Source organism: Galleria mellonella, unplaced genomic scaffold (genome assembly GCF_026898425.1).
Source record: "Galleria mellonella isolate WM207_F2 unplaced genomic scaffold, CSIRO_AGI_GalMel_v1 utg55, whole genome shotgun sequence".
NCBI classification, from domain to species: domain Eukaryota; kingdom Metazoa; phylum Arthropoda; class Insecta; order Lepidoptera; family Pyralidae; genus Galleria; species Galleria mellonella.
In genome coordinates this window covers 3,969,928-3,992,093 of record NW_026442115.1, presented here as the reverse complement: position 1 = coordinate 3,992,093, position 22,166 = coordinate 3,969,928, and the positions used below count along the sequence as shown (strand labels likewise).

Here is a 22,166-nt window from a genome sequence, read left to right as displayed (position 1 = left end):
GCCCAGACGGGGTTACCATTCCATTTTCATCCAATAAAAAAAAACTTATGGATGCTTCTATTATAGGACAAGGGCATTGCATTTGCGTGTTGCCGACTAAAGAATTAAACACGGATGTTTTGAACAACCAAATGCCATAGTCTTTTGGGTAATCCTCAGTAAAACAAATTACATACACTTTCGCGGGAGGAAGTGACTCTACATGCGATTATTTACATTCTTCGGTACGTATGTGATGAAACTCTGTTAATGGGGAACATTGCAATGGCGGGTGGTGGTGGGCAAGTCAAACAATTCCATTGTCCATTGTAGACGAAAGAAAGGCAGGTAAAATTACGAGTACCGCTTGTGAGCTTGGTATCTATATAATAAACTAGTGTTTTTGAGGAATTCAATACGACTAGTTTAGTTGCACCCTATTTGAGGCTCCGGCTAGAGTCCTCTCGATAACTTCTGTTATAAACACGGTATAATAATATCTTTACGCAACATTATAAACAATCTGTCAAGTATGATTTTTTAGTACGTTTGTTCCGTTGTGGAACAGGCTAAGGTCGGAGACCATGCTGCCTAGTCTTCAATATGATAAATTGTCTGGAATTTGTCAAGTAGGAGTGGAGTTTTCAAAGTTGTATATGTACTAACAAAACAGTACAAAGTTGCCATTACAAATAGCCGTAATATCCAATAATAATGAATAGACGAATAAAGCATGTCTATTATATTATCGTTTCAAGTACACTATATAATATTTGTAGTTTTGTTGCGAATAACGGCTGCAAAATAAGACACATCGTAAGACCGCCTTACCATAAGTTACTTTTTTCATTACCTACCGAGTTCCATTATCAAATTGTATCTGACATTTAGTGTGCGCAGGCGGCAATATCTGTAAACTCGAAAAACAGCTTTTTGTGTACAGGGGGGAGTGTATAGATATATTAATTAGTGAATTATTATTATACTCAAATATATTCTTATAAAGATATCTTTTGTAAATATGTTTAGATCTTTGCTACTTTATCTCGCTTAAAGGATTAAAAGATTTGAGCATTCAAATCAAAAGTGGGACCTGGGTAGGTTATATCTTAACAGTATAATCTAAGTTTAATTCCCAGGATACTTTATATACTGATTCACGCGGTCAAAGTCGTAGGTAATAGGTAAATGTGTTTTAAAATATGAAATAATAATTTTAAATTATAAAATTCCAAATAATTAAGTACATAGTACAGTTGTATTCCATTACAGTAAAAAAAGTAGATAGATATTGGAAAATTATTATTTCCTTTTTAGACTGAGTTTCAATGTAAAACAAACTGTTAAACACTAACATATTATCATGGGTAAGAATAAAAGAATACTGTACTATATCCTTAGATAATTATGTTTCGAAATTAAAATTTTTATGAAGTCCATCCTTTACTTGTTATTATTATTTCAGCATTTAACTGTCCACTGATGAACATAAAGCCTTCCCCATAAGGGGAGTTTTGCCCGCAGTTGCCACGTTTGGCAGGCGGGTTGGCATCCACAGTTAGGCTTTTAGAGATGTTTTAATAGGGATGTTGCTGCCCATCTCATGACCATAAGCTCCCTTAGTCGCCTCCTTCTACACCTACGGGAAAGAGAGGGGGTGACCTTTTCTATGCCGGGACACATACAGCACAGAAACACAAAAAATCCTTTTAATTTCAGAATTCTTATGTAAGAAATAAATACCTGTACATGCTAGTTTTGTTAGATCAATAGCAATTTTGTGCTAAAACGAAAATGTTTTGAATAGAAATAAAAAAGTTTCAGTTTCGAATTATCTTTATAGATAAAAATATTTAGTCAGTAGTTTATATTGTGTTACTCATAAACAATTTATCGTGTAATAAATTGTACTAGATGGGGGAAAATGATGAAAATAGATAATCAATAATCATCTACCCCATAAAAACGTAAGCTTATATAGAATATTTCTTGATATCTAGTTGAAACAACTAATATTGAATATATGACGAAGTAAACAATTTGTATCTAATATAATTTCTTTGCAGATTTGATATAAAGCGGATATACTGCTTTATATCACTTGGAAAAACACTATTTTCTGTAGATGTTAAACAAATAAAAAAGATTTTAAATTTATATATATCAGGCAGAGCACTTTTTTGCTTGGCAGTAACATATTAAGAAATCAATCTGGTTTCCATAATGCAGTTTAAATTGAAGTTTAATGACAAGGTAGAGTAGGTTAATTAAAATTTTCCATTTCTAAGTAAGTATGTGATCATTTTTATATGTGTAAGGCATGGAAATCTAGCAACTATGGTGAAATTAAGTAGTATTAAGTATTAAGACTACATGGACTACTAGCAAGACATTTAACATTTTTATTTATATAGATATAAATAAGACAAGATAGATGTTTAGAAGTATTTTATAATAATAAAAGTGGACTTAAGTATTTGAAGTAATATATAATAAATCATTGCTCTGAATTAATAAAATTATAGTGCTGTGATATATATATATATATATATATATATATATATATATATATATATATATATATATATATATATATATATATATATATATATTGATTTAACACTTTTTAATAGACTGATAAAAATAATATACCTAATATGTAACAAAACTATGATATAATGATATGATGTATCTATAAATGATTTTGATTTCTAGATCTGCCTTTTTTATTTACTTATATAAATTTAAAATACAAACTAACAAGATTACAATACAAATTTTTATTATGTGATATTTTATCACTTATAATTTATTATATTAGGCAGTAATTGATGTGTTTAATGCTCTATTAAGTAAAAAGTAGGTTTTATTCATATACAATCTTTTCTTCAGATATAGGAGCTCTTTTAGGTAGAATATGATTGTGTACACATTATACATATACTAAAGAATACATAAATAAATGCATTTATGTATAAATTATAAACAAAATATTAGTATTAGCTATGAATATATTAAATTTGTTTATAAAGGAAAAAGGTAAGAAAGTAGTTACTTTATTAGCTATCACCAATGGTAATTACTAAAACTAATAATAATATCTAAAAACATATTTAGATAGTTTAAATATATAATTATAGGATTTAATAATCTTGTTTTTGAATTTAAATAAACAATAAAACAATTATTCTTAGGAGGGTATAAATGTTAAGAATTATATGTTTGTGAAGATATTTCATACCGTTGACTAAACTGACAATGTGTCAAATACTCTCACAGTGAACTAAAGAGTAAATGGTTAAATAAACTTTTAATTTTAAATGTATTATTTGGAAAATTTTAAAGTAACATATAAAATAGTTAAAAAAAAATTTTTGTAATTAAATTATATGATGTTGGTTTTGTTTATAATGTTTTAGAGTTAATACTAAAAAATATTTCAGATATTTATTAAAGATTATTTTATCTTTAAAAGCAATCATACTACTTTTATTTTGACTTTAAGTTATACTGCAAAAATTGCCCCACTTTGGTATGTACACTTTTAATATATATTTTTAGGTCGAGAATCTGTTTCAAGTCTTTCAGAGTTACCAATTCATAAATTTCATTTGTCGATTCATTTATATATAGCAGCTTTGCTTGCAAAAATCAGTAAAAAGTATATCCTATGTGCTAAGTTACCATTCAGATTTAAGTGTGATTGAGTAACATACATTTATCATCTTTACAAACTTTCACATTTAAATATATTATTTGTATCCCACAATCTGTTGGGATAATTTAGTTATGTTATCTAAATAAATAAATAGGTTGTTAGGTCAAAATCTTTTCTAATTTTAATTTATCATATTGTGTTCATCATTTTTATTTTATCAATATGTAGGTATATACATTAATTTGCAATTTAGAGGAATGGCAAATAATAGCCCACCTGATTGAAAGTGATAACTGTTACCTATGAATAGCACCATGGCTATCATAGATTACACTGAGATACTAATAGCAAGCTACTAATGTGTTATTCATGAGGACTGTGGTGTTATAACTCCATACTTTGTTATTTCACTGCCAAATATTATTATAAAATTTGCTATATATACTTAAACAAGGGTTCATCTAACACATTTCTTGAAAATATGAAAGTGCAATACAATATCATCAAGTAAGTATATTATTATCGAGTTGGCATGTCACGACTATGATATGGCGAGAGGTGATTACGGAACTGTCATGAAAATTTATTTAAATTCACACAAACAACGTCTGGGTGTGACGTCACTATCGGCGCGCCTCTTATCACTTGGCACGCTCCCGCAGTCTCGCGGCAGCCCGAGTCGCCTCGGGCCTCATTCGTTTTCTTCACTCATAACACTTCTCATCGACATACATTTACAAACAATTTTTTATTATTAAATGTTGTCCTCAAAAATTTAACAGTTGTTTAAACGATTTAAAAACTATATTATTTGATTTTATAAAGTTATTTATTTTTCAATCTACTTACTATTTGTAACAGTGTCGTCCGCAATTGTCGTAGGTTTTCCACCTATGGATGACAGATAGAGATGTGTTTGCAGCAATGATTCCGATAACACAAATCGAGTCACTGTTAGGCAAATCGATCACGATGATGAAGGATTAGATGGAACAATTTTACACACTGTCACTGACATTTGATTTCTCTTGATAGAAGCTTCTAATATTTGAAACAAAACAATCACAGAGCACTAAACGGAGATTACAACACCCGTAAAGCGTATTTACAATAATTAACTAGGTATCATTCACTAATAAATAAAATATGATTTCCAATGCAATAACACTATAAAAATAAATTATTTGTAAAATAAGGATAACATAGGAATTCCACTATCGCGTGTTTTGTGATAGAGTTTCTTAACTCTTTTCATATTGGCAGGAAAACGCCTGCCATCGAGCGAGCCTTGTTGTTCAATGACGCGGACGCGGCGCGGTGTTCGCAGTCGCGGTGCGGGGTGAACGGGGGGAGGGGGCGGGCGGTGCACCGGCGGCTGCCCCGATGTCGCCGCACACTAGCTTGGTTATCTGTATAGTTATTCACACACACATTCATATAATCTGTCTACTTGTGTATGTGTGCTTGGCACTTCGACTTGACAGTATATAAATACACGAACTGTTACCGAGTGTGAGTTAAGTAATTTCATTGTGTGTATGTGGCTCATCTATATATGAGAAGGTACACATGTAAGAGAACCTCGATGCTCTACCGTCGTTGGCCGTCGGAGTTATGTTGTATGCGCACCTATAATTGTAATAGTGAACGATGACGCGTTTGTCGGCTTGCGAGACGAGACGGTTGGCATTGCTCAATGATCGAGTTGTAGCCGTAGTTGTACGTAACCAGCCAGAGTAGACACTAATCAATTCCCACGATCATATCTAAAATTGTATTGAATTTAATTAAACTTTCTAAATAAAATGTATTATACTCCACTAAAATACATAAATTATTAAAGATATGTCTTCATCTTCATAATAAGTCTCTGGTAAGGCAAGATAACTATTTACTAAACATCACAATCGTATATACTTTCTTTTCATGCTTAATTTAATTTAATGTTTCAATTAATACCATATGATATTCAGAGTAGTTCTAGCTATTAAGTTTTAAAACCTAATTATAAAGGTAAGTATTATACTAATAATATGTGATGATATGTATTTTCTCATATTGTGATAATTAATGATTTGGTAATTAAGTCGATGAACCTACTTCTTTAATTACCTTACTTTGTTCACTCTGATTTGATATATCCATAAAGATATTAGTAATAAACAAATTTTTTTCGAATTCTAAACCGGAAGTATAACTTCCTACGTTCTTTTCCAAGTTGAATAATATGTGTATTGCAAATTACATGATTTAGCCGCCAAGAGGTATCAAACAACCTCACTGTTACATATAATACAGTCTAAATATTTTTTTCTATTACTTAATTTTTACACTGTTATACTATCTAAAGATTTATGTTTCTACTCAAATTATACCCCATTAGGGTATAATTTATGTAATTTAAAATTATGAAATTTTACAGGTAACTTAATTATTAGAAAGTAATTTTATAGTTACTACCTATATGTCTTAATAATATCAGTTTAATTTAATTTGATAACAGAAAATCGATTTTAAGGGAATCGATTATACATCATCAAACAATCAGCTATATCGATTAATGTGTATCTAAGGCGTTGGTCACATTTACCTATTGTGCAATTTTCTTTTTGTGTTTTATTTTTTTATTTAAAAGCAAAAATAAGTGACAACTAAAGTTATTTTATCATAAATATATATATATATATATATATATATATATATATATATATATATATATATATATATATATATATATATATATATATATATATTATATATATATATATATTATGGTATTAAGATGACTTATTACTAACATTTTAATGGAAATAAGATAAGACTGTCTCTGGGATGAAATTTCAGGAAATAGGTATGAAACCTTTAAAAAATTAAAGCAATAAAAATTAAAGTAAAATAAACTAAAAAAAATGTTGTATGGTCCCGGCAAAGAATAGATCAACCCTTCCTTTCCCGTAGGTGTCGTAAGAAGCGACTAAGGGAACTTAATGGTCAAGGGATGGGCAGCAGTATCCCTCTTAAATAGTCTCCATGGGCTAATTCCGGTTGTTAATCCGCCTGCCAAGCGTCGCAAATACTAATAAAACCCCCAATAGAGAGAGGCCAATGTTCAACAATGGACAATAGACAGTTGATATGATAATGATGGTGATGAAAGTAAAAAAAAAAGAGAGCACCTACATATGGGTTTAATTTGGTTGGTATGGTTTCGAAAAAAAAAATATATCTTTTTGACCGATTTAAAAAAAAGGAGGTTACATATTTGACTTGATATTTTTGTGAAGAATAGTCAGTAGGTAATTTTTTGTAGTATTTAAACTTCGATTTCATTATTAATTTTCCGCAAAAGCCCTTACGGGACAGGTATATTTATTTTAAAATAGGCATAATTATTGTTACCTAATTATTATTAACTACTTAAATTATAAGTAATGATTATGTTGTAGTATTGGGTTCTATAGATAAAAATGAAATATTTTTTATACATTAGCGAGGAGCATAGAGAGCACAAGCGAGGATAAAGCCAAGTCACTTACTTGGCTCTTTTTTTTTTTCAATGGATGACAATAGAACGGTAATCCTATCTGCGCTAATGCTGTATGCTGGCGGGGCATTATTGAGAGATGATAGGTGAGGATGAAAAGGCAGGCCAGTTTTCCCATCGTAATGCATTGGAATTAAGCGCGATGGTCTCCAGGAAGGGCCGCGTGGAGGTCGATTTGACAGGGTATATTGCTAGCAATTAGGGTGGTAATTTCTATTACTAACAATCCCTTCCTTAACAGTAGTGAAACAATATTCAATGCTATATTTTCTGCGTACATATATATGTACATATCACGGGAGTTCTCCGAAGAGTTGTTCAATCTTATCCTCTGAATAGTCCAATGCACGGATAACTTCTCTGGTGCTGCTAATGTAGTGATAGTTAATGAACACCGCAGCCCTATATATGGGTGCGGTGCTGTGTTTGCCTCTCTTTTTCATATACAAAATACAAAATAATTGACAAAAGCATAAAATTAGGATATATAAGTCTTACTTTTTTATAATATTATAAATTATATTAATTAAAAAACAGTAATTGGTCGATTAATCAATATAATACTGTTGAGTTTAGAAACATAAAATTTTAAACATATATTATTTAATAAGCCGGATGAGTGATAAGAAATGGTTTCCCAAAATTCAAATGCTCACGGAAAATGTCTAATCGACTGAATATACATAATATTCGTAAGTATATTCTAAGATAATATTGTAGGTAAATATGAAGGTTTGTGTAGATGACAGTATATTTATGTTTGTATAGAATTTGGTACACAAATGAATTATATCTTAGTTTATATAATTTGCAGGCAAAACTGTGAATTATTGTGTAGTTAACCATTACCTGCTATTATTTTATTAACTGGATATTAGTTTGATAATTTTTATTCTTACTTGGGCCGTACCTACTTTGGTTGCTTTAAATAGGATTATTTGTATAAATGTCGATATTGGTTTAGGAGACAGATTGTTAGGTGATCACTCACGGGGTTGGCGGTGACGGCCGTAGCGGCGGCGAACCGGCGGCGCAAGTGCGGGCGGGCCAGTGCGCCCGCAGCCGCGCACAACAGTACTGCAGCGCCCACGCATACGCCCGCCCACCACCATTCTGAAAAGTATACGTATATAGTCATACGTTAAACGTATTACGTATGCATATTGTGAATGTATACACATAAATGTTGAATTATTTTATTAGAATATATTTTAATTCAGTTCCGCAAGGACTAATATGCTTGGCCAATGATCGTGGAATGTGGAAAGGGAGGTTTTTGCCTAGAAGTAAGACAGCACAGGTTATGGAATGACGATGACGATATTTTGATAATTAGTTTATAGTAGTTAGTTTAATTTTGAACCGACTTAAAAAAGAAGGAGGTTCTCAAATCGATTGTATTTTATTTATGTTTGTTACTTCATAACTCCGTCATTTGTAAACCGAATTGGAAAATTATTCTTTTAGCTGAAAGGATATACTTATAGATTAGTCCCATATATTTTTTTTATCAAAATCGGTTCAGTGCTTTAGTTTTATAATCAAAATAACTGGATTTGCATCTATTGAAGTCGGTTTTTTTGTGCAACACAATCTTATTATTATTTTTAATTATTAGTTCTCCTAAAATAAATAAATTTTAGTATTAAGGTCGCTTTTGGAAAACTTTTTCCATAGATTGTCAATTTGTTGTCAGCTCATCCCATTTCAGCTCACCGTATTCCAGGCTCTCCTATCAAAATATTATAAAGGACACCTGGTGTGACTTTATTTTTTTGCCCATCTATCATTGTGGCAAATCTCTGCAACTATTAGTGCTATCGATTTCTTTAAAAATAGTTTTATTAACATTTAATGCAAACGTAATCATTTTTTTACTTTTTTGTTATAGAAATAATCCATAAAAAATGTCAAGACAGCCATAAAAGCGATCAATGGAATATTGTTCTTTACGTGATAACTATCTTCATACATATTTATGTACACTTATGTAAAATATATAGAGATATTACAAGGAAAACTGAATACGTCCACGTGTTCAAGTCATTCAACTTGACTTAACAATTGCTATTCGAGATTTAGCGAAGAATAACTAGACTAGGAATAGAAAAGTTAACTTCTTATCTAGTTACTATCTTGCCAACGTGTATTATAAGTTTGTATAGACATATGCATGTTTCACGATTCAAAATTAATAAATACGAACTGGCTGCAATAAAAGCCATTAGCCATATGTAAAATTAAGTATCTAACGACGCTAAAGAATTATGATTAAATTTCATGAATCAAAAATTAAAAAAACAAGAACAAACATTGATTTAACAACTGAATACGACGTGGTAGTATGGGGGGCATAAAATTCTATAACGTTTTTTACCCATATTTTTGGGGTAAATAATAATTTTTACTGGTACAGTCTCTCTTGAAAATATTGGTAACGATTTCAATTTCACCTGTAGATAGACCACAACCTAAATTATGTCTTACCTTACCTTTCCTGTGACCAAAGCCCCAAGACATGACTAGTAATTCATAGAGAGCATTAAAAAAATATAAGTTCTGAGATTTGTTATTATAGCCTACTATAATTAAATTCTATTTATCTGTTAATTAATTTATACCTATTCGTATCAAACCTGCTTTCTTTGCATGTCATACCTCGACTAATTTACTAGTTTTCACATATAAATGTGAAAGTTTTTTTAAAAAGACATACCTTTTTAAAAAGTAGTATAGTATTTTAGTTGTAGTATGTTAGTATAGTTAGTATATGTAGTAGTATGTTAGTATAGTATTTATATTTCAATTAATCTTAAATGTCTTGACGGATTTGAATGAAATTTGGTACTTAAAACACAAATAGCTTATATTGACAATTAGGATAATTGACAATATGAGCTATTTATATTTAATAATATGTATTAAATATTGTCAAGTAATACAAATATTAATCTATCTACTGGTCTTGTCTGGTCAGCGCAGAGTTTCAGTAGCAGAGAATGGCATTAGTATGATCTAAGAACATCTAGTATTAAGTCTGCACTATATCAACGTTTGAAGTATGCAGAATAAAAAATATTATATTATATTTTTAAAATTGAACGGAGATGCAAAATCGTGAATCGCAACGACATAAACATAAAAATAATTAATTTTTAATTATACTGATAAATAGGGCCAGACAAACTTTTAATGATAAATATCAAATAAATAATGGAATGTTACAAAATTTTACAAAATATGACAGACAAACTATGTTGGTATTATAGACGATATAATTTATATTTATTATACTATTTCTACTGAAGACGTTTAAAATTCTTGAAGGATTTGATTATTAATTCTAATTTGTTATAAATACTTGTACAATTTGTACATCACATATTACAAATTTACCATAGTCTAGAATAATAGATAAGATGCTTTTATATTAATACATTAGTATACTACATATTTTGTAGAAAGATTTTTAAATGGCTGTATAAAAGTTAGGGATTTTAAATATATCTCTCTCCTACTTGCTGTGGTCCACAGGGTCCATAATTGAATTTGAAATGTTGTCTACTAATTACGTTATGGAATGCAATAAGAAATAAATAAATATGTCATTGACTCTTTGTTTATAAATTAAAATAAAAAAAATATCTTTGATTCATTACATTTCATTAAACATATAAAACAGATTTATCCAGTCATTCGTTCAAATTTGTCCTTTCATAGATAGCTTCGGGATAAACACAAAGGCAGCAACCTTATTATGAAACCCCTCTTGTTGTAAATTTTTTCTTTTGAAGTAGTTTTTTAGACCTGTCCTAAATTATAAGGAACTCAACCTAATTAAATATTTAACAACAATATATCTGTTTCTATAGAACTTAATGTAAAGTTAACTTACTTTTGTTGAAATTATCACAGAAACACTTGAGAGTGTTTTATTTAGAGAAATGATATTAGTAACAAATCAACACATTTTATCTATTAATCGATTTTTGTTTACTACTATTACCTACTACTATCGGACATTAGCATATCATTTTAAGGCTGGGTCAATTATCCGTTTTTTTTACATTTTCATTAGGGTCTATTGAAATAAATTTTAGATCTAAATCGATCTGAAAATTGAAATTGTTTTTAATACAAATAAAATTATTATTACATATCACTATTTGTGTTGTAATTTCTTGATGGTACTTCATTAAATCGTTTATATAATAATAATTAAAATATTTATATATCTATTACTAGCTGTATCCTGCGGTTTCGTTCGAGTGAAACCTTATACAAATAAAGTATTCTATTTGCAAAGTTAGGACATAGGGGACTTTGTACAAAAGTCGATTGCTTGGGTACCTCTGTCCCATTCGTGTTTCAACCGTGAAGCTGTTGTGTTTGCATGGCTGTGTTTGATGTCGGTTTGAAGGGTGGGATATGGCGTGAATTCACTGGGTACAGAGGAATAACACCTGAGTCCTCAGGAATGGCAACGCATGGGGGGTAGCATGGATGAAACAGTATCATTTACATTATAAGATGTTATTCTGCAATTACAAATGAATGTTCTTATTTTTTCAGCGTCCGCATTATTGTTTCGAATTAAATGTGACAACCCTAGTTTAAACTACCTCGCGGAATGATATCGAGATTAAAAGCGACTACTGTAATAGTTGAAAAAAAAAAAATTATGAATGTCTTTATTTGAAGTCGTAAAAAATTCTATATTTATGTTTAATAATTATGTCAATATGATCATATTCTAAAAATAATAAAAGGGTTATCATAAAGTTTAATAAATAATTAAAAATGATGATTGTACGTTATTATGCTACGTGATGTCTGGCTGACATTTCATAGGTATTAATAAAAATAAGTACATAAGTACTTTTATTATTTATCTAATTCAACGAAATTTTATCGGATCAAATGTAACACCGTATGGTTACTATTTGGGATTATTTTATATGATTATGCGACAAAAATATGAAACTAGATTATTTAAAATAATATAATACCTAATATATTTAATAATAATACTATAGTTGTACTATTACTTTAAATATTATGTGTCTATAGGTTTGTAAACACATCATGTATTCATTTATTAGTACTTTGTTATTGAATCATGCTCTAGTCATGTGATCTAAAATTTTTGCTGAAAATAAGATACTCATCAAAAACATAAATATAAAAAAGCCAAGTCTCGCAACGTAGTTCTTTTACTGCCAAAAGTTGTAAGATCTCATGTAAAACCAAGTCAGCTATTTTAGTAAGAGTCTGTGGAAGTACCTTTTTACAAAATTTGTTATAAATTGTAATCTAATAAATCAGCTATCAACATTTATAGTTACCGTATCAATATTAGATATCTTTATATATAATATTAAATAATAAAAAAAAAAAACAGTAATTTCTAATTTAAAGTATTAAATAAAAGAGAAATAGCACTTCAGAATAGACCACATTGTGTAACACTTTTATAGTAAAAAGTAGTATTGTTATAACAGTGCGTAGCTATCTCTATGGAAAATTAAAGTACCTTTAAAGTATATCATATCTCATATATAGGTGTCTTCTATCATGGATCAAGGAAATAATAGGGCATAAATAGAATCCTTAAAAAGAAGAACTCCTTGAAAGGTGATTGAGTTAAGTTCAGCTCAGTTACCTTTCTCTTTATATGTATAGTAGGTTATCATTCACTATCATCTTACTTTGTCCCATTTTCTCAAAATGAATTAAAGGGATCAAAATATGATATTATTTGCGTTTAGGTGCAAAATGTAACATTGAAATATGGGGGTGTCGAATATTGGTAAAGAACTCCTCTTTAATACGCGAAAATGTTAACGATATACAAGAAAGAAGATGATTAAAGAAAATTATTGAGAATAGAATGGGAGGCAAATGGTCGTCTTAGAAGTTATTTTAGTGGATAGAAAGGAAAAACCACTCATAAATTAGTTAACATGTAGTATAGTGTGTTAACGTTATGGTCTGAAATAGAGCCTATTACTCCGACTATGAAAAACTTAAATTGTAAAAAGTGTACTTGCGACATTGGTATTTGGAACGATACTGCCAAGCATTTCCCTGTTATATTTTCCATTACAATAAGGTAAGTATATGCTGGATGGAATTTAAATTATTTTAAGTAGGTAACCATAAGGTGGAAAATGATCTGACTTTGCATGTACAAAGTTTACAATTTAGAAATAAGACAAGTCCGACAATTAATGTTCACGTACGTCGGTACCTAGTTTTATGCATCATGCCCGTTTCTATTTTTACAAAGGAGTTTGTTTGCGTGGTCGTGCTAAATTTAGCAACCTTTAATCAGAATAACTCGCTCAAGCGTTTGCTTGCTTGCAGTTGAAATTGGCGTCACGTTTTGTTGTGATTTTGTGTCATTTGTTACTTTTATTTATTTAATAATGTTTCATTTTTATTACTTCTACAGATTATATATTATTCATTATTGTATTGCATAACACTTGCATTGTATATAGCTTAGTAATGTATCTACGTAATGGAAACATTTTATGCTGTGATTTCAGTAACATAACATATGACTAATGCATAAGTTGAATATTGAGATCCAGTTAGGTATAAATATTATATTAGTAGGATAGTTTGCGAGCCTAAAAATGTAATGTAGTATTGGACTCCTATTTCCGCACTAAGTCTCTCATTTGGGCCGTTGTACGTGTGACTCTTGGCTAATATAGTCAGCCAAGCTCCATTCAGAAGCACAGAGGTTTTCTGGAGCCTTCATAGGCCTTATGGAGCGACTTCACTGTTTCAAGCTTTTGTGATTGTTAAAGGGCTTCTGTAAACGTTTAGTGTATAATGATGTATGCGACTGCTAACACTCGAAACAGAAATAAACAAAATAATTTTAATCGAATAACCAGTGATATGGACTTTTGTAAGATAACCCTTAGTTCAGTAAAATATCGCCACTTATTTTCATTTGCAGGATGTCAGCTTGCAGAAGTAAGATGTGATTATGAGAGAAAATTCTATGTAAGTGTAGAAACATTTGAATTAAAATCCTACATCAAGTTGCATAAAAAACAAGTTGCAAGATTAGCATAATTTGTTAATGAGATGGAACCAGAATAGTTAGCTTCGCTCTACTTTCGCTATTGGTACAGTACGCTAATAAGGTAGCAGTGAGTGATGATAGGTGAGGATGAAATCAACTTAGTTGGTTTGTCATGACGAAATTATTAGGAATCAACCACGATGGTTGCCAGGAGAGACTGTACGACCGTCAATTGCTATCAATATTCGACTAACAATTCCTTCTTATTCTCCTAACCAGCATGGTAGATTACCACGCTTCTCTTGTGAGGATATTTGTTCCTAGCTGTGGGATATTTATGTGTGGTTTTAAAATGTCAAAACCACACAGATGATGGGTAAAAAATGATGTAGTGATGAAGGGTAAAAGAGTTTTCTGGTCAACAATAGCAGCAAATGATTGCGTATTTACAACTTTATGTCATATAACATTATAACTAATTACATCAAATTAATTGAAGCTCTATTTAACATTTCTAACAGTATTCCTTCGGTATTCCTACTATTCTTTTCCACCAATTCTTGAAAATGTTTCAGATTCTGGATATAGGTTCTTTAATTCCTAAAATTAGTTGTACATTAAAACTATTCCAAAGGATTATAAAAATATTTCCTTTAACATATGGTCGGTGTGAAGGGCGCGGTTTAAAATTTGTTTAAGTATTGTTTGTAAGATTTTAAATTTATCACATAATTGTGAGAGTTTGTATCAAACGCTGTAGCAAAACAGCGAGTGCGCATGTGTCATATATTGCGCGTGAAGTGCTCGTTGCAGTGTCTTTCATGCACTGTGAACTATCTACAATCATGTTGACGATAGTGGAACATCTCAGCGGTCGAAGGTTACTGACGGTAACTGAGGCCAAAACAAACGGCATGTGGTCGCGTGTACTCAACAAAAATTCGACATCGTTCGCCCAAGAATGCACAGTGCGGTTATTTTTAGAGGTTGCGAGAAGCGCGGGGGCGGCGGCGACGTCTGGTGTCGGTCTGCCGGGGCCTGCTACCGATCACCGAAATAGCTTCTCCAGCTGGCAATACCTGGCCACGTGGCGGAGTTGGTTTTCGAGAATTACCTTACCTGTGCTTGATCCCAATATTGTAATAAGTATATCATTTTCTATTGGTCTTTTCGCGACGTAGAGAATCGCTTATATTCCATTTATCATCTTTGTAATGGTGCCAACGAGGCAAATGTATTACCTTTAAACGTCACACAACTCAGCATATCTATATCCATTGAGCGCTTAATGTGATTATTCTTTTTTACACAACATACCCAAATAATGAAAATAAATGCCATATATTAATAGCCTGGTTAGCGAACTAGTTAATATTCTCCTATGTGACTAATATATACAATGTGCAAAATAGTTAATAGATATTGTTTCGAAACATTTTTATAAAATATTGTTCCTAAATTGGGATTACAAAATTCGAATCCGAGATTTAATTTATGAAAAGCAACATGCATACCACTGCACTACTGAAGTTTTGAATATAGTGGTTAGGTAGATATGTATAATAAGTTTTCAAGGTAGTCTGGTAAATAAGTTATCCGGCAGCAATTTTTTTTGTAGCAATTATCAAAGTGGCTCTCAACTCAACTTTGTATAGCGATAGTATCCTGTATTTGTTGTATTATTTATGTATATTTTAATGGTTACAGATAAATTAGTCTAAATTGTTATGCCTCATGTGCAGCGTACGATGTGTACGTAAAATAGGTATGCACTTGTACGCATTACATCGTGTTCTTTTACATAGAAATAAGTAACACCAGACGTGTCGTTCAAACTTTCATTACAATAGTTTCATTCTCTCATTCGCTTGTTTATAATTTTAATTAAAACGTATTAATATCCGTTTACATATAGTATATATATATTTTTTTTGCATTCAAAATACAGCAATAATATATATTATGTAACTAGTCTGGCCATAAATATTGTTACATAAAAACTTTTCTTTTTTTCAACTTTTTAATTATAATGAATTTGGATACGTTTATTATTTTAAAAACTTCTTTCGATTTCGCGCCATTTTTTCGTGTTCATTATGAAATTACAATGTGGAATGGGATGTTAAAGAAAATAGGATTGTAGTGAGCGCCTTGCACAAAGTGGGTATGGAGTCGTCGGTCATATTCCAGACACTTTAAAAGCTTAGCATCAGCCGTATGCTTGTATATCGTACTATCAATAGATACAATGGTGGTACAGTGGTTGTATCTGTTGATAGTACTATAAAGAGAGTGAAAACTACAAAAGCTGTTAAAGGTAGAATTCGTCGAAACCCCAATAGGAAGCAAAAATCTTATCGCGAGAAATGAAGATTCCCGCTGGGACTCTGTCGCGTATTATAAAACAGGACTTGAAGCTCGATGCTTATCGTCGATATACAGGACATGCCTTAAATCAATCTTTACAATTAAAGAGAGTGGATCGATCAAAACGCCTTCTGTCGCGATACGTAGGTGAAGGGTACAGAAATATCCTCTTTACAGAACACTACAATAAGCAAAGTGATACACATTTCAAGTGGTTGGAAAGGTACAATATCATCCTGCGTCACTATGGTTTGGTGGGGCGTATCTTATCAAGGAGTCACAAAACTACATTTTTGTGAAAAAGGAGTGAAAACTTTAGCCAAAGTGTATCAAGATACAGTCTTGGATCGTGTTGTGAAACCTCTCAGCAATACACTTTTTAACAATATACCATGAAGTTTCCAGCAGGTCTCTGCACCTGGTCACAAGATACGAACTATCCAAGCCTGGCTTGAAACGAATGTTCCGGACATTATAAGAACTGAAGACTGGGCTTCATCTAGTCCAGACCTCAACTCTTTAGACTTCAAATTATGGTCAGTTTTAGAGGGCATGGCTTGTATAAAAGCCAAAGGTGGCCATTTCGAACATAATATTTTTTTATTTTATGCTGAAACTTTAATAAATATGTAGGTATAAATTTTAGTAGTATTACATTACTTCATAAAAAAATGTATTTATCATTTGTAACAGAATAAGTTCTGTTACAAATAAAAATGCATTTTTTTGTTGGACTAGGTATATATTATACAAACCTAAAAATAAATACATACATAAATATTACATGCCATACTCGTATTTACTGACAGTAAAATATCTTTTGCGATAAATCACTTACGAGTATTATCTGTTTTTGTTAAATCTGTGTGATTTATTTGATATAAAATCATTTAGTATAGGAACTTCGAATCCAAAGAAAAAATTAGTCGGAGTCCAGGTTAGGTTCTTAAGTTTATTTAGGAGAAAAAATAAAACAAAAGTAATTACTGGGACATGTATTTTAGTCTATATTTATGATATGTAATGTATCTACATATTTATCATTATAAATATAAATTAAAACGTGTTATAATTATTTTACTGTACTTAGATAAAGAGAGCATCGGGCAGAAAGGCAATCACGACAACAACACGCGCAGTGTTTATCTTCGTTTAGGGAATACATAATTATATAAATATGTGTGTATAAGTAAAATACGTGTGGACATACATGTGATATGCAGAGAATAGGTAGGTACCTATTCTCTGCATATCACATGTAAGTAGGTACTTATCTACAGAAATATCGAATTTTTGCAAATTCGTTACGCTTATAATGTTAGGTAATTTCATTTTTAATAAAGCAGAATTAGAAGTATAGACGTATCTACGAGTATCATTCTATTTTGCATTCTTTTTTTGACTTCATATTATCGTCTAATAGTTTTTAATTTCTCAGCTATTTTCAATTATTACATTCAGTTTTTATGGGAACTTTTATGAAAGATACCTGCAGATAATTCTCGGGAATGCCTAGTGTACCTTCCTATGTGAGGCAAAATAATTTAGAATCGATTATTTTAAAGATTATTATCCAAAAATTGTCTATTTATAATATAAGTATAATTAGATAGTATTTTTCTCTATTACAATTCAATTGTTGTTAGTTTAAAGATAAGCATATTATCAAATCAGTGATCAGATATTCAATATAACGGGGACTAAATTATCAAGGTTCTCTTTGCGAAGATTAGATATATTGATGGAAACATTATAATCAGTATATTACGGTCTGGAAGGTTATTATATTTTTTTATTGCTGTCAAATTATGCGTTTGAATAACGTACCGCCATTATTTTTACTAAGTGCCACATGTATATGGATACTAAATCACGTAAATTAATATCATAATTATATAGTTTGTTATATAATACATATGCATCTGAGTAGATTTTCTTTCATGGGTGAAAATGGAATAGTAACCCCGCTTGCGTTATCGGTATACGTTGGCGGGGTACCAGTGAGGGATGATATATAAGGATGAAAGTAGGTCAGTTGGTCCATCGTGATAAATTAAACAAGAATTAACCTTGATAGTTTCCAAAGGGAATTACGTGGAGGTCAACCTTATAGGGTATATTACCAGCAATGGGGATGTTATACTTCATTATTAGTAATCCCTTTTCCCATATACGTAGATGTTAGGATCTATATCTATTACTATAGAACTATAAATGTCGTTATTAAGGTAAACATTTTACTAGAAAGCGGCTAGATCAATTTGAAACATTTTCTTAAATATTCTCAATAATAGTCAATCGATTAATAATGATTTGAAGGTATCATGACGGTATGACGTTCACACGCTTGGATTATTTAAATTGAATACGAACGAATCATATTTAACAGAAATGTTAAGAATTACTTCCCTGTTTTCGTTTCCTGCTACGCTTACCCGATAATCTATCAAATATATCAGGTATAGCTAAGAATGTGACTGATACGTTATCATATCGTTTATTCATTAGACAGATTAATTACCTAATTAATGGGAAATATTAATAATTATATATACCTATTAAAATATATTGAAGTATTATACTAAGAAAATTTAATTTTTATGCTGTTACATGTACACGAAGTTCTTTTCATTTAGTAATTAGTTAGAGTTACATTGTACAAGGCACTTTTTTTTGAATACGCGAATTAGTATTTGTAATGTTTTGTGTGTTAATTTAGTATATGGTTTTATTAATAAATTTAATTGAATTGCATTAAATCTGATCAGCCGTATCAGCGTGGTTAAGCATCAAACAGACAAACAAATAATATAAAAATATATTAGAAATTATCATATTGAACATACAAACATTCAACATTCTTTAAATTCATTATATTATTATACAAGTATCTACACTGGGTCTCACTTTAGGTTGCGATCATTGTTTACGAAATTTCATTTAAATCTGTTCTGCTGTATAAATGTGATTGAGTAATAAACACAAAAACTTCAAAAAATTTTAGATCTATAATATTAATAGCATGAACTAACCCGTGGTTTTACCCCTATGAATTAGTATAAAAAATAATCTTTTTACAATGTCTTGGTTTGGTCCCACTCCATGCATTATTTAAGGCCTTTGGGGCAACATTAACTTTAAACATCAGAATAGCTAAAATGCCAAGCATTTTACAAATTTTCATATTTACATTAATAATAAGACAAGGATAGATACTTATTTTGCTAATTCACATCACTTTTTTATTCATTGTTATTTGCGATTGTTTAATTAATTAAGACATTTTTATTAATCTTGAAGAATATAAAAGTTATTAGTATGGAAGTCATGTCTTTCCACAAAGGCCAAATGGATAGTAGATAGACACTTATTTAAGTGTAGTTTTTATAGATTTTGGAGTTAGAAGTTGTAATACTCTATGGTAAGTGTTGATATAAAATATTGTCGTGGTGGTAACAACAGTTTAATACTCTGTCTTTATAAACCAAAAACCGCAACTAAGAACTTCATTCATTACATATTGAAATAATTTTGTGGATTTTATTGGAAATTTATTTAAAAATTAACAAATGCATAAATACTATTTGATAAAAAGAATATGGGGCTGAAAACCGCATTTTGATAAGGGGTGTTTAGGGGGTGAGGTGGGGGCTTGGCGGGACGAACGACGTCTGTCTAGACGAAGTGTAATTAGGAAGGTGAGCGCGTAGGCAGTGGCGGCAGTGGCGGCGCGGACGAACGGCCTAGGCGCCCCACTTGCGTCACATTCTAATTAATAGTAATAGGTAAATTGTACCCAGTTTGTGGTAAAACTCCTGTACCCTTATATATACCTGAGGTCTTCGACATAATCATAAGTGTTTCGCCAATTGCTTGTCATGGTATCAACTCAAATTGAACACAATTGTCCAGTATCCTGACCGTAGCCGAGTTAATAATGTGGTAAGATTTTGTTTGTCGGCTTATACATTTGCTATATATCCCAGTCTGTGCCCTCGAAATGGTTCAATGACGTGTTTTGCGCTCTCATCTTGTTTATCTCACCCAGTCTTTCTCTGGCATGCGAATTTTATGACAAAGATTTTAGAAGAGCACGAATATTTTCTATAATTTTTAGCAGGCTTGATGTTATGATTGGATTTGATACACATTTTTAATTGTCTTTGTTCACAAACATTATATTTTTATAGTAGTAGTCAAATTAGTTATGTGGTATTGGTGTAGCAACTTGAGAGGTCACGCCAACTTCGTGAATGACGGCGGCCGGGCCGGTTGAAGGTCATAGGATGTGGCGGCACTTTCGTCTCGTAATGGATGTGTTCCTTTGGCCGTAGTGAATTCGTCAGTTGTTGGTGATAATATTGGTGTTGTTTGTCAACGTCGCGTCGAGTCGTCGCGTGGTACGGACGTGTCCGTCTTTAGCTATAAATAAATAACACGAGGATTGTTGTGTGCTGCAGAGCGTCAGTCCGCGCGAATACGTTTCACGCTCGACTCTAGAACAACTGCCATTGTAGCTATGTGAATGCAGCACAACTATGCACCAATCTTATTCAGGGACGAAATGCATTTTCTTTGGATGAATGGCTTGTGTTGTAATACCGATGTGATTTACTATCTGCTTGATAATTTCCTTATTATGATATAATATATATTGATAATGTTTGTTGGTTACCTACTTTAAAGTCCATGTTCTTCTGACAACAGTTTTTTTTAATATTCGATATAGAACGTGGACATTAAAAATTTGCTGCTGCTTGATTATTAGTTTAGCGGAATGGGAAACTTAAAAAAATTCCAGTGAGAGCATTGTTGCAATAACTTGAATTTTTTTTTATTTAGAATTAGAAAATTTTCTGTTATTGTGATTGTTGTGTAATTTTAGATTTTTTATTTATAATTGTCTATAACAGGAATCGATATCACGACTTGTTGGTGTATCCAGAATCGAAATCAAGGTCACTAAGGTCTTTTGAATCGGTGTGGGTGACGTGACTAGGTCACGATGCTATCAGGATTCCTAAGTTCCGTTTAATTAATTTTATTTATTATAGTTTATATTAAAGTAAATATCTATTATATTTTGATTAATATTTTAACTTCATATTATTCAACGTTGTACGAATGTTAGGTAATTTATTGTCGCAATTTTTTATCGAATCAATCCGACAGATGGCAATAGGCCTAAGTAGAGAGAGAGAGAGAGAGAGAGAGAGAGAGAGAGAGAGAAATGAGTAACAAAGGTCGTGATAATTTTTAGATCTCATTATTATCTATTGTCATAATGTGTGTTATGTATGGTCATGTCATTTATGTATGGTGGGTTTATTTTACGTTTAAAAAAATATACTGTTTTTTAAAAATGGGATTAAAAGTGTTCTAGTAAATACGCCCATTTTCATTGTTACTAAACTGAGTACAATCTTTGAAAAAAAGATGTTGAATCAACTACTTAAGCATTTTAAATGAACTAATACGTAACCGTCAATATGGTTTTCGAAAGGACGGTCAACTACGGATGCAGGTGCGGAGTTAATAAGACACATTATTGTTGTCTGGGAAAATAAATGGATGCG

At 31.0% G+C, this 22,166-nt stretch overlaps 1 protein-coding gene across 1 annotated transcript in view; it reads right to left on the bottom strand.

The window, feature by feature from the left end:
• The window catches only part of LOC113521441 (uncharacterized), a 68,808-nt gene that overhangs the window by 8,834 nt on the left and 37,808 nt on the right, over window positions 1-22,166 (bottom strand). Inside the window, exon 5 of the mRNA XM_026906970.3 lies at window positions 8,173-8,294. Coding sequence (XP_026762771.2) covers window positions 8,173-8,294 — 122 coding nt within the window. The remainder of the gene's footprint in view (window positions 1-8,172; window positions 8,295-22,166) is intronic.